Raw genomic sequence first — 13,716 nt, forward strand, 5'->3', positions numbered from 1 at the left:
AGTGCCCGTGAACGGCTGCGTGCCAAGTTAATGGCAGTCATGGCCTATCACACTCAGCCATCCTAGCTCTTCCGAGTGAGGTATTCAGCTGTGCAGGTGGGGACCTGGCTGAGTCATCCATACCTTCTTTCCTGGGTCAGGCACACATTTCCCCAGATCACTGGCTCATTCCATCATGAACATGACAAAGCCTGAAACTCTATCCAGTACTTCCAGGAGCTAAATCTGCAACCCTGGCCTCCCAGGCTTCCTGCCCCAATCAGGGGAGACGTCCAACCATGGGGATAACCACACAGTCAGCTGGTGACAGCCAGATGGGGAGTCATGGGGCCTTTGGAGGCAGCTTTCAAACCCCAGCTCTGCCCCTCACTAGCTGGGTGACCCTGGATAAGTCACATATCTTCTCAGTTCAGTCATTTGTGAAATGGGGGCAAAAAAATAGGCATCATGCTGTTGGGAGAAGTAAATGAGGCTATATATGCTTGTCACACAGTAAGCCAACAAATCATGGCTTCAAGTTTATCTCCCAGGGCCTCTAACTCATCATCTGTGAATCGGGGGCAATTGCTGCTCCCTGGCACAGCTGTTGTGAAGATGAACTGAGGTCATGTATGGAGCAAGCACAGGATTTAGCTCATGACCGGAAGCTCCATGATGCAGGGCCTAGGTTTGTTTTATTATCTAATGACCACTCCTAGCCACACGTGGTAGCACTCAGTTAACGGTTGTGGAACAAATAAACGAAGTAAGTACTGCAACTTTCTTTAATGTCTCTGGGCCTCAACTTCCTCATCTGTAAAACGGGCACATGAACACTTACCTGGGAGGGCTGCTGTGAGAACCAAGGGCCTACAGCCAATGTTCCAAACATCCTAATACACTGCACATCGGGAGGCCCACTGAGCATGCCCGGCACCCCACTTCCTAGGCAGACACCACAAGAGGCAGCTGGGTAAGTAAGAATAATGTTTACTGAGCGATACAGGACTGAGTACTATGAAGGGTTTACCAGGATGGAAATGCACCCCGCCCCCGCCCCGGCCCCCCCCAACACCCAGAGACTACAGTACTTAGGAGTTACAAACAACGGCCATAACTGCTGAATATCTGTTCGTAACAAACAAACCATAGCATATTTATACTGTATCACATCGAGTGATTATAGAAATCCATATATATATTGCTTGTATAAAATCTTTTTTTTGTAAAAAATATTAAAAAAAAAAAAAGAAAGTATAAAAAAACATGTGCAGTTGAAAGCCCTGCCAGGACAGCCAGTCTGTAAACATTCAGTGAGTATGTGCTTTGGAAGGGCGCCCGCGCCTCGTGCCCACAGCAACTCCAGCAGGGCCGGCGAGGGTGCGCCCCGGCTGCCGCTCCGGCAGGACCGCGCTGGGCCGCGGCGGGCGGGTGCAGCAGGGCCTGGCACTGTGCCCCTCTCCAGCTTTGCATCGGGGTCAGGGTCAGGGTCAGGGTCAGGGCTGGGGGCAGGCAGATTGCAGTTCCACTCTTGAGTTCCATCCTCAGCCGCGCATCCTGGTTGCAACGCATGGTTTTTCCTGGCTGCTCGGAGGTCCCTTGGGTGGGTGCCCAGGAGGACGGGCCAGAGAAGTGCACACAAGCTGCCCGGTTGGGCGTCTCTCCGGCCCAGAGCCTCTGTCCTGCCTCCTTCCAGCCTGGCCCCAGGCAGGACAGCCCCACCCTCAGGGCTACTTTGGTCTCAGCGCTTGGTCCTGGGTTTCATCAGCCTGTTCCTCTCCTGGAGTGGCTGATCGGAGTTTCACAAAAAAGCCCGGCCGATGCTGGCTGTGCTGAGCCTCATCCAAAAGTTTTTCATGCAGCAAGGAAGAGCCCTCTGGGACCCTCCTCCTCCTCCCTCTCCCCATCTCCTCCTCTTCCTCCTCCTCCTCCCAGCCCATGGTCACTTCTTCTCCAGCTGCTCCAGCAGCGGGTTGCCTTCTGAGTCGGGGGTCTTAACGCTGTCGGTCCGGACGATGCAGGTGGGGCGATGCCGGTTCAGCATCAGGATGAGCTGCTGCCGCTCCTGCTTCAGCTCCTCGATCTGGGTTTTCAGCTCCGCGTTCATGAGTTCCAGCCGCTCAGATTCCTGTGCGCAAACACAGAGACATGGCTTTAAGTTTCCACTGGGGACGGGCTCTGCCTTTGGGTAGGCACAAGGCTGGCATCTCCCTGTTTTCTGTCTGCCAGGTTCCCACTGGAGGAAGCGCAGGACCTACTCTGGAGCCCCTGGGGTAACTGCCTTTCTAGTGTCCATCATGCCTGTGACACTGGCCCGTGTCACCTGTGGCACGAACCCAAGTTTATCTGGCGCCAGCCTGGCTAATGTCCCACCTCTTCCCTCACTCAGTCTTCTCCAAACTCAGTGGCTTCCTTGCCATTGCTCAACTATGCCAGGCCTCTCCTGCGTCATGGCCTTTGCATAAGAAACTAAAGGCGGGAGAGGACTGGGGGCCCAGCGCTCTCTCTAGAGCACTGGACACGTTTGCGATGGGTCCACAGAGGGGCTAAAGGTGGCCCTTGGGTGGCAGTGAAAGGGCAAAGTGCTTGAGTGACAAATGCGTGTTGCAGAAATCTTGGCTTCTGGGATGAACAAGCCCTGTGTGGTCATATAGTTCCTTTTAAAACATGTGCTTCTTGGTTATTAGCCTGTAATTGTGTAAACCGCCTCTATCTAGCTTTGCCCATTGGGAGGCAATAACCGTCATCTTCCTGGATCCAAAATGAGGACTCAAATGGACCTCAGGAGAGATTGCCAACGAACTTCCTGCTCAGTTGGCATGGCCTCAGGGAAAGGAAAGAATGTTGGTCTGACTTCGGGGAGGGGGTTAATTTATTGTGTGGATAGTGATGGGGTGCCGATTAAAGGCTTGGAGGTCACAACAATGAAGTAGAAAATCTCCTGAATGATTTTTCTTGGACTGTGTCTAAAAACTTACGAGTTTGTTTTTCAATCCTCACCCAAGGATATGACTGAATTGATTTTAGAGAGGAAGGGGGAGAGAGTGAGAAAAACATCCATGTGAGAGAGAAACATCGATCAGTTGCCTCCCCCATAAGCCCTGACTGTGGATCGAACCTGCAACTTTTTGGTGCATGGGACAATGCATCAAATGAGCCACCTGGCCGGGGCAAAACTTATAACCAGCTTGAGAGTTGGAATTTATCCACTAACCAGCAAAGTTTTAGACCGGCAGTTCTCTACCAGGAACAATTTTGCCTCCCAGAAGACATTTGATACTGTTTTTGGTTGTTACAGCTGGTGAGGGGGTTGCTACTGGCGTCTTGTGGCTAGAAGCCAAGGATGCTCCTAAATATTCTGCAATGCTCAGGGTGGCCCCACAAAAAGAACTATCTTGTCTGAAATGTAACCAGTGCTGAGGTTGAGCAAGCTGTATTAGACTAAGAACAAGCTGCGGTTGCAACTGTGTGTGTGACAACAGGCTGAGTGGCCCTGGTTCGGACCTATGATCTTGCCCCTGCACCTCAGGGGACCCCACACGCCCTAGGCTGCTGCCTTCCACACACCAGCAGGTCTGACTAAATTGTTCCTTACGCTAGTCTCTGAAGGGGCAGCGTCAGTGCCTGGGGACCTCAGAACTGCTGAGATGTACAGTCTTTGTGACTACATGCTGAGGGAGAACAGTCTCAAAAAAAGGGGAAAAAAATGCTCAGGGGGAAAATATTGAAAACTAGCTATGGTGGTTTTTAGTTCAACAGGATGAAGCGCAACGGGAAGGCTGGCGTGGTCCACTGTTCTCGGAATTCTGAGAGAAGTCCAGCCCCGAGGGCGAAGAGGGACCCCACGTGAAACCCCCGAGTCTGTGACCTGTCTGTCTAGGGCACTCAAGTGCTAACCTTAGCCACTGGCTCACTGAGTCTGACGATCTAGCGACCTTGGGGAGTTCTCACAAACCTTGTGACCCCCTGGCCCTCCCCAGCCCAGGCTCCAACCTTGAATCCTGAGCCTCTGCCTCACCCACCCATGAGTGTCTGCTGAGGACCCGATGTGTACGATGAATGTGCCAGAGAAATCCAGAGACCCGTGAGTCCCCAACGTGGCTCTCGTATGGCTTCCACTCCAAGGAGAAGAATTCCCACAGCAGGGCAGAGCTTAGTGTGTGCCTGTCAGCCAGGCAAAGTCTGGAAGACCTTCAGAGGGGCTCAGCGGCCACGTCTGACCTTGGATTTGAAAAATCAGTTGACTCTCTGGTTGAGTAGGGAAGGTCGGTGGGGGTGAGGGATTTCAGGAAGGGAGCCCTGAGAGAGCAAAGACACACACACACACACACACACACACACACACACACACACGGAAAAGCTTACAGTGCGTTTGGGCTGTCAAATCCTCCCTTGCGACCATACGTCAGCTTAGGATGTAGTAGGGTAGAAAGCTGGCAGGGTGTATGCAGAACCAGACTGAAAAAAGCTTTGGGGTTTGAAATCAGAGTCTAGAGCAAGTTTCTTAACTTCTCTGAGCCTTGATTATCTCGCCTATAAAAAGATGATTGTGAACTTACAAGCAAAGCAAAGGCTCAGGGAGGCTGGAGGAATTTTTACTTTAAGCTATGAGCAAGAGAATATGAAGAAAGAGGGAGAAGACAAGGACGAAGAAAGCTTGGCAGGTCTTGGTGACTGCCTGGGTTTGAAGAATGACAGCCAGGGACAGAGCCCGCTGTGAGCCTTGGGGAGGGGAGCTGTTCTGGAGAGCGGTAGGGAAGGTCAAAGAAGGGATTCGGTTGCAGAGCGGTGAGTGGAAGGCAAACATGGACACGTGAGGAGCAGTATCCAGTACTACACACAGATGCTCCTCCCTGAAATGACGTCACGCCCACCCAACCTTATACTGAGGATCTGTGTCACACACAAGACGAAGCAGGTGTGTGGCACCTTGCTTCACGCATGCATTTATCACAGGAATGCCACTGCATTCCGTTAGCTTTGAACTATTAGGGTATATGGTGGGATACCATCTGGCCATTCGGAATGTCACTAACTGCTTTTTGGTTTTATTTTCTTGTTTTATGGGTTGGCGCTAACAGGTTGAGTTCAGAAGAATCTTTTAGCCATGATTGTAGAAGTGGTTCATGGCTTTAAAACAGCAATTACCTGATCTGTTTTCCTAATTAATTAGGAACATGGGCTAGCATCTTCACATGTTAATTATGAAGTGAACAATGGCTTGCATTTTTGTTTATCATTTTGCCCCTGGTAGATCTTTATTGCCCTAGAGAAAATGAGATCATTTTTGTTTTAGAATACAATTAGAATGTGAAGTTTCAATCTCCTCCACTGCGACCAGCAAAGGCAACAGACAAAGTACAAGGTGAGGGGCTGGGCATCCTGGCTTTTCCTGTCCTGTCTGTGTGACCTTGACCAAGTCACTCCCCTTCTCTGGGCCTCAGTTTCCTCCCAGAAAAATATAACGACTGGCCCAGGGGACTTTAAGCATTAAGATTCTCTGACTCTACTTTTTATTAAAGTCACCCTGAGGGATGGGAAGAAGCCTGGGGCAACCTTCTGAACTCAGAAGACCTGAATTAAAGTCCTGACTGCCATGTGCTAGTTATGTGGCTGTGAACAACATTCCCAATTTCCCTGAGCCTGGGCAGTCTGAATAGAGCTCCAAGCCGGAGAGGAAGCGCTGGGTTCTAGACCTGACCCACCCACTGTGTGACCTGGAGCAAAGGCCTCTGAGTCTCAGCGTCCTCAGTGGAATGGGGCTGCCCTGCCTCCTTCTAGGCCAACGTGACCACCAAGGAGAGAGTGGCTCTGAAGAGCCCAGGGCGCCAGGGGCGCAGGAGACGGTGTCCCTGCTACCAGTATGCAGAGAACCTGTGTTAGCAAAGCAGCCCCAGAGGCTGGCCTCCCAGGAGCGGGAAGCCTCGGGGCCCTGCTGCAGACAGCGGAGGCGCGGAGCTCCCCTCTGGGGCCTGCAGGCGAGAACCTGGCCCACCCAACGGCCTGCCTCCTGCCTCCTTCAGAGCCCCGGCTGGCCCAAGAGAGAAGGCTCTGTGGGGTGCAGGACTCTCCCGGGGGGATCGAGGTATCCAGGGGTCAAGGGTGCGAAAATGATTGTTTACATACATATGTGTATGCAAGTGTGTATGTATGTACACATACATCCCTTTCTTTGCACCTCTGGGCCTTGTGAATACTATACCTGCTAACAGTAAATTCCAAGAGACGTCCCCAAGTCTCTGGACACTGACTGTCAACACAGCCATCTGCATTCCTGCCTAAACCTCACACCCATCCTCGGCTTCCAGGGCCAGATGGGGGCGGGGGAGATGGGGCATCGGGCAAAAGGGAAGGGCTGGGCTCCGGCCCACTCGGACTTGTGCAAACCTCCCTCCTAGACCCAGAGGCTATGCTTGTCACGCTTACAGCTGCCGCCTTCTCTCACCACAACAACACCGTAGCCACATAAGGGACCTTCCCACCTTGTTCTCAGCTGCCCCAATCCGTGCCCGGGCTACAGCAGAGGGATCTTTCTAAGGCGTGTCTCTCTCTCCTTCTAAAACCCTCCCCACTGCCATACAAGTCCTCATCCTAATGGGGACAGTCGTGAGAGTGGGAGAGGGTGGTATTCATAGGCAGGCCAGGGCGACAGGCACACCCTGGCAGTGCCCCTGGCAGCCCAGCAGGTCACCTGGCAGACTAGGGCTCTGGGGCCTCAGCCTCCCCTTTCTCCGGCCTGTGCTCTAAACTCCAGCCACCCTCCAATTCCTTAAACACATTCTTAAACACCTCCTGCCTCTGGCCTCTGCTCGTGCTCCTCCTGGTAACCCCCTCCATTCCCGCCCTTCACCTCAGCCAGCTCCTACTCCCCTTCTATGTCTCAATAAGCAGTCTTTCCTCAGCCTAGGCTTGGACAGGGCCCCTCTGGATGTTCTCACAGCTCGCTGGGCTTGCCCAACATAAGGCTCAGCACATGTTCCTATTCCTCTTTTCCCGCCTGCCGACCCCCCGCACACACCGCTTGCTTGTGCTCTGTGCAGCGGGCGCTCACTCCACACGTATTGGATGGACAGATGCATCAACAAATAAATAAATGAATCCTAGCCCTGCCCCCTGCTAGCAGTGTGAACTTGGCCAAATAACTTGACCTCTGAGCTACATATCCATGTCTAAGATGGGGATAGTCAATATCACCCTGGAACATTTTAAGACTAAATGAGACACGTGTGATGCCTGGCACACAGTAGGTGCTCAGCAAGTGTCCCTGAGATGTGAAGAGTAGCTAGCAACATTCATTTGGCACTGACTGTTTTTTTATAAAGATTTTATTTACTTAGAGAGGGGAAGGGAGGAAGGGAAAGAGAAAGAGAGGGAGAAAAACCTTGATGTGTGAGAGAAACACTGATTGGTTGCCTCTTGCACACCCCCAACCAGGGACCTGGCCCAAAACCCAGGCATGTGCCCTGACTGGAAATTGAACTGTCGACCTTTTGGTTCTCAGGCCAGTGCTCAATCCACTGAGCCACACCAGCCAGGGCAGGCACTGCCTGTTTCCTGCACTAGTGTGCTATTAGTTTACATTCGCTTGGCACATCGTGTCTGCTCACTGGCTGACCAGCCCCTGAAGGCAGGGATTGGATGTGAGACTTCTCTGTTCTCTGCTGTGCATGGCCAGCTCTGCAGATACCCAGGACTGGAAATGAGTATGTGACACTCCATCCATCTTAACGGTCCATGTGAGGCCAGTGTCTTAGAAACTGCTCGGAGACATCCAGTCCAATGTTGGTCCACCATCTCTTCCAAGGGGCTCTGAGATCTAGGAGCCTAACCTGGCCCAGGTGCTCTCAGCCGAGACGTGTCCATACAGTCCCGTGCTGATTACACAGGGACCTCAGGTTTGCTCTCTGCCTGTCGCAAGCCTGAGAAGAGACCCAGAGACTCCCCAGTGTCAGAGAAAACCAAGACCAACCCGGCTTCGTCTCTCCAGCTGCCATAGGAGGAACCACGTCTGCTCCTACCTGTGCGCCCCCTAGTGTACCTAACACAGTGCTGGGCACCTGGTACAGGCTTAAAAATACTTGTCAACAAATCGATGAATGAGTAAAAGAATAAATAGAAAAATGAATGCATGAATTAGAGTCAGTAGAGAAGAGTGTTAGGAATAAATGCTTTGCAGTTAACCTCAGGCTGGAATCTCAGTTCTACCACTGAGTTGCTGAGGGTCCTGGGCAAGTTATTTAACCTTGCCATGCCTCGGTTCCCCCAAGTGTAGAAGGAGGACTGCGAAAACATGTACCTTGTATAGTTATTATGCCAAAAAAGTGAGGCCAGAGACACGCAGCACAGTGCCCGACTTTACAAATGTTAGGAACCATTGTTAATTGCTGCATACTGTAGGACAGAGCCTGGCTCATGATCTTATTATCATATATTGTAACTATTATTATTTAGAAATGAAGAAGGGATTGGGGGTGGGGAGGCTGGAGGCTACTGGCCTGGATTAATTAGCTTTCTGGTCAAGTTCCTTCATTGCCATCTACCATGTTTGAGAATCAGCGAAGGCCTAAGAGATGGGACTCAGCAGAGAAAGAATAGACACCTGCTTGGCATATTCCAAATGAAAGGGCAGGGGACCTGCTCTGAGAGCCACGAAGAAAGGCAACCCTCCACTGGCCTTTGCATCAGAGCTGACCTCTGGACCCCGGGGGCAGGAGCAAAGAGACCAGCCCGCTGCCAGGCAGAGCTGGAGCCTCCCGCAGCTAAGGGAGGCACTGTTCTCTGTCCAGGTGCTGTGTCCACTGCCCACATGCAGGGCGGTATCACCTACTTCATCAACACCCACCCTAGACAACTTTGGCAGCCACCAGGGTACCAAAATAGGTAGCATCAGCCCTGAGATCTCTGGGTCCATCAGCACCAAGGGTCTAACCTCAGGGGAGGGAACTCGGCTCCTCCCACAGGTCTCCTCCAGTAATCCAGGTGGGCCAGAGCGGCCGCAGGCTGCCCTTGGCTGTCTTGGCTCAGGATTGGGCATTAGAGAGGAGCAGGGAAGAGCAGAGGGGCCGAGGCTGCTGGGATAGATGCCCAGGTGCACACTGACCCCACAGCTTTGATGGCATCTTTTAGCCCACACATGTGCAAGCCCACTCCCCGCCCTGGCCAGCTGCCCTGCTCACCCGCTGCAGAAACTCTGTCCGCTCCTTCTTCTTGTTCCGGCAACGGGCTGCCGCAACTTTGTTCTTTTCCCGGCGCCTTTTCCTCCGCTCTTCTTCCTCATCTAGCTGTGAGGGCAGAGAGCCACTGGTTAGACACTGAGGTGGGCCCGGAGGAGAGCTTCCCTCCTGACGTACAGACAGGCAGATGGACAATGCCCCTGCCGACCCGCATGTCAGCAGTGAGGAAGCTGTCGCTGTCTGCCAGCTCGCTGGCCTCTCAGCCGATGACACAGAGATACTTCCCATCCAGCCCAAGGACCCTCTGCAGGTGGACACCCCTGGGGGCGGCAGGGCGGGGTCAGGGCCCCGGGAAGGCAGGGCTGCCTGGGTTTGGACTGAGTTCAGGAGGCCCAAACCTGGGGGTCTACTCAGACAGAGGTGGCACCCAATGGTGACGGTCTGTTCTCCTGCCCTGCCCGAGCCCTCTGGGCACTATTTTCCAGGCCAGCAGTTCTCAGGCACTTCCTTTAAAGCTGCCTGGGTGTGGGCACAGCTTTTGCATTCTGCTCCCACCCTCCATCACCTCCCTGAGGTATCTTCTTCCTCCCTCTCAGTCCTTCCAAATGCTTGAATCCACCTTCTTGTCTACTAAACAGTCTCCCGGCCTCCTCGCCGCCTTTGGTCCCCTTCCCTGCATGTTCCCAGGACACCCACCTGCATCCTAGGGCCTCAGAGGCTCCCGCCAGTGCCCTGCTCAGGACACAGGCAGGGGGGCTTCCTGAGCCTCTGGGCTTACTTCTCCCCAGGGCACAGTAGGAAACGTGCCACATATGACAGCGGGCCCACGACACGGGAAGGAGGAAACTCGCTGCCCACCAACCCTGGCTGTCAATCAGAATGGCCGTTGTTATTGTTTCATTGCCAACAATAGCAAGAGCTGCTCTCTGTTGTCTACTTTGCTAAATGCTTTAAACACGGGTCATGTACCCTTGCAGTCAAAGTTTGATGAGGAAGGTACAATTGTTCCATTTGATAGACGGTGATACCGAGGCTCAACAGTTCAATACATCCGAGGCCATTTATCTAGGAAATGGCGGAGTCAGCATTCCAACTCGGACTTCTGTGACTTCAACCTTCCTGCTCTTGACCAGTGGCCCACCAGCCCCAGCCCATCAGGATCATTTTGATGTGATGCCTCTCATGGTCCACTACCTACAGGAGACTCTGGAGGACACACACGACCAGCTGGGCTGGGGACAGGCTAGAGTGAGAGGCCACTAGAAGTCATGGACTGCCCTGGGCTTGCCAACTCTCTCACTTCTGGAGCCAGGGGGGTGATTCTGGCAGCCTGACGCCTGGAACAAGGTCTCTGCCGACACGGCTTTGGGCCAGGAAAGTAAACAGCCTCTCTCCACGCGCTCCCAGAATGCTCTAGAAGGTCAGGACCCAGGGCCTGGGCCAGAGACCAGCACCCACGGCCACTGTCACGGCCCTGGCCGCGCAGCCCGTCCTCCTTCTCCACCACCTCTGAACCTCTCCCTGACCCACTCCCACCCCGCCTGGGAGGCCGGCTGGAGAGGTGCCTCGTCAACACAGCCGCACCCAAGCACCTCCCAGCCCCCGGCCTCCTTTGAAACAGAACCAGAAGTGACAGCTCCGCTGGCTGACCCGCATCGGGGAAAATAGAAACCTGGACAAAATCGATTCCGCCCAACCTCAACCTCACCCCCAACAAAGCAGAGGTAACCGTGACGACAGGCAGAGGGAAGGAACTGGAGGAAGTGGCAGGCCGTGCAATCTCCCCTCGGCCAAGAGGGTTTGCCCACAAACTGCTAAGGTGATGTGTGCAACCCGGAGCGCCCCGGGTTCTGGCAGAGCTGCTGTTTCTTAGGAGACACAACCCCTGTCCTAACAAGCTTCCTTTTAGGTAGGATGAGGCCCAGCTTCCTACCCCACCCCCGTGCAGGGCCTCATCCGACCCAAAGTCCGGGGTACTCGGGAGCTGCTCTAGCAGCTGATGCAAAGAGGCTCAACGCGGGAAGTTTCAGAGCTCAGTCGGGCCTGGCTGAAGCCCAGAGAGAGGGCTGCTCCCTCCACTCCCCCAGCCACATCACTCCCCTCCTGCCGTCACCCTCCGTTCCTAACATCCCACCCTTTTCCAAGCCAGCCAGGCCCGCCTGAGGAGGACCTTCCTTTCCCACCTGGAGAACTCTTACTCAACCCTCAAGAGCAAATGCCACCTCCTCTAGGAAGGCTCTCTGGACCTCAGGATAGAATTAACCGCTTTTTCTGTGCTTTTCCTGTTGCAGCACTGTGAGCACCTGAGTGTAAGAGGCTCTGTCACATCCCACCCTTAGTCTCTGCTGACTTAAGTACCGGTCTTCCCAGCTGGAGCCCTGAGCGCGGCCGGCACCTGGCATAGAACATGGCGCTTAGTAGGAGTCCAGCAAATGTAAGTCAGATGAATGAATGAACAAAGGATTCTGGAGAAAGATGGCATAGGCTTGGGTTCTATAATTATAAAAATGATTTATTGCCTACTTTTGTATTTGCATAGCCTTTCCCCCAGGGCTCAGAAGGAGCTTTCTCCACGGGAATAGGCTCTTCTCTCTATCTCAGGAGGCCAGCAAAGTTTGGGGCTGGGGTCCCATCTACTCAGAAGCACAGCAATGAAATGAAGGCAGAGCCTAGATTCGGGGTACAGGCCCCTGATGGCTGTGGCAGGTCTGCACGGGTCTTCAGCAGGCGCTGAAAGGATCCCAGCTGTGCCCTGAAGCCTAAAGCCTCCAGCCCCACAGCCACCCCAGCTTCCAAGCCCCATCCCCGGCCTTTCCCGTGCCCGTGCCCCCCCCCCCCCGCCCGCCCTGATGTCTCCCAATAAGGCAAGAAATGGCCCAGAAAGCCGCATCGCCACACCTTCCCCATTGACACTGTGCTGCACCTCCCCACAGTGTTCCTGCTGCGATTTAAGAACCACCCTAAGGACACGGAACAATCGGCTGCTAACGCCCCACCAGAAATGTGGGGCGGGGCCATGCGTGGCAGCCTGCCCCATCCCTGACTGGGGCTCCTTTCGCCTGGGCCGGTGTGAAATGCAGCCCCCAGCTGGGACTGTTTGGAGACCTCCGAGGCCCCCTCCAAGCCGTCTTTCATCCCCAGGGCCAAGGCTGCTGTCCTGCCTCCCCGATGTTCCCTGGGTGAAAGCATCTGGCCCGCGAGCAGGCCAGAGACAGCAGAGGCGGTTCTCAGACATCTAAAAATGGAATCCCAAAATGGGAGGTGACATTTTTTTCTGCAGATACAGCTGGAAGAACCAGGATGTTTGAGGAGGAGGCAATTTGACACTCAATACATTTACAGAACCAAGAGACGGGGGTTAGGGATGGAGGGGAACATATCTTTTCCTGTTGTCAGGCTTAGTGCTGGCTCTGTCTTTCCCAGATTCCCAGCAAGGCCCAGGGCAAAGCTGTCTGTGTTCTGGCAGAGAGGGGTGCCCCTGGGCCATATTCACATTGAAGGGACTTGGGGAGCCATGCCAAGAGGGCCCTCCTGCCAAGCTGTCCTGCCCCGGGGAGCTTATTATTCTCAAGCCCCTGCTCAGGGCTGGGGACCCCAGCCCCCGGCCACAGCCGATTGGACAAAGTGTGAATGGCTGACCTGGGATGTATTTACCTCCTGAAAACTTAAAACTGGACTGCTGGACTGGGGAGCAACCAACTTCAGCCATGTGCCCAGGGCAGCAGAAAGACCAGGTTGCTGGAGGCGAGCAGAGACCAGAGACGGTGTGACAAGAGAGACACTCACATTCAGCTATAAGAGGGAGTCAGAGAGGCAAAGAGAGGGAATGGGCAACAGAGGGAAAAACAGAGCCTGAACCAGGGGGAGGCAAGCAAGGCACCCAAGGAGACACATTTAAGGAGGGGCTCACTCTGGGGCTCATGCAAGGGCAGAGTCAGCACCTGAGAGCGAGTGCCTCCTTAAATACCTCACCCTGCGTATCTTGCTTGCCTCACAAGCTACAGACTGAGAAAGGTGAAGGCTGCAACAGCGGAAACAGAAACATGGAGAACAAAGAGAAAGAGAGAAAAAGAGAGACAGACCCCAGAGACACACCATGGAGACATGGACAGAGGCCAGCATACAGACAGAGTGGAGAGACAGAAAGCACACACAGAGAAAGAAACTCTTGATCCCACCTCCCAATTCCACCCCTGGAGAGGCCTGGCTACGCTTCCTGGCCTGGGGGTCCATGACGAGGCATACCTCTGCCTCTATGCTGAAAACCCCTCTGGCCTGGAAAGAGTGTGAGGTTTCTGCCGCTCGTTACTGAAAGATGCCCAGGACACCAGGGTCCCACCCTTGTGAAATCACATGATGTCGGGTAAAAATGGAGGCGGAGAAGGGGGTCCCCGGGGCCCAGGGGACAATCACAGCCAGCCGGGAGCCTTTCGGCCCCGGAGCACATGGAGGCAGGCCGCCTCACCGGGAATCAAACAACCTGCATGAGGAGTCCAGGGCTTAGACCGCCTCGGCAAACCATCCAGGACAGTCTTTCCCTCCCCCACTTTTACAGAAAGGCAAT

The 13,716-nt window shown here is 54.0% G+C and overlaps 1 protein-coding gene across 2 annotated transcripts in view; it reads right to left on the reverse strand.

Annotated features, from left to right (window-relative positions):
• Positions 1 to 1,069: 1,069 nt before the first annotated feature.
• Positions 1,070 to 13,716, reverse strand: part of JDP2 (Jun dimerization protein 2) — a 37,789-nt gene continuing 25,142 nt past the window's right edge. For both annotated transcript variants that reach the window (XM_054567241.1, XM_054567240.1), the window contains exons 3-4: positions 9,156 to 9,260; positions 1,070 to 2,107 (exon numbers count right to left, since the gene is read on the reverse strand). In XM_054567241.1, coding sequence (XP_054423216.1) covers positions 1,922 to 2,107; positions 9,156 to 9,260 — 291 coding nt within the window. In that variant the 3' untranslated portion in view covers positions 1,070 to 1,921. The remainder of the gene's footprint in view (positions 2,108 to 9,155; positions 9,261 to 13,716) is intronic.

This window comes from Pteronotus mesoamericanus, unplaced genomic scaffold, assembly GCF_021234165.1.
Source record: "Pteronotus mesoamericanus isolate MK-2021 breed Mesoamerican mustached bat unplaced genomic scaffold, CSHL_Meso_final contig_182, whole genome shotgun sequence".
In the NCBI taxonomy this organism is placed as follows: Eukaryota; Metazoa; Chordata; class Mammalia; order Chiroptera; family Mormoopidae; genus Pteronotus; species Pteronotus mesoamericanus.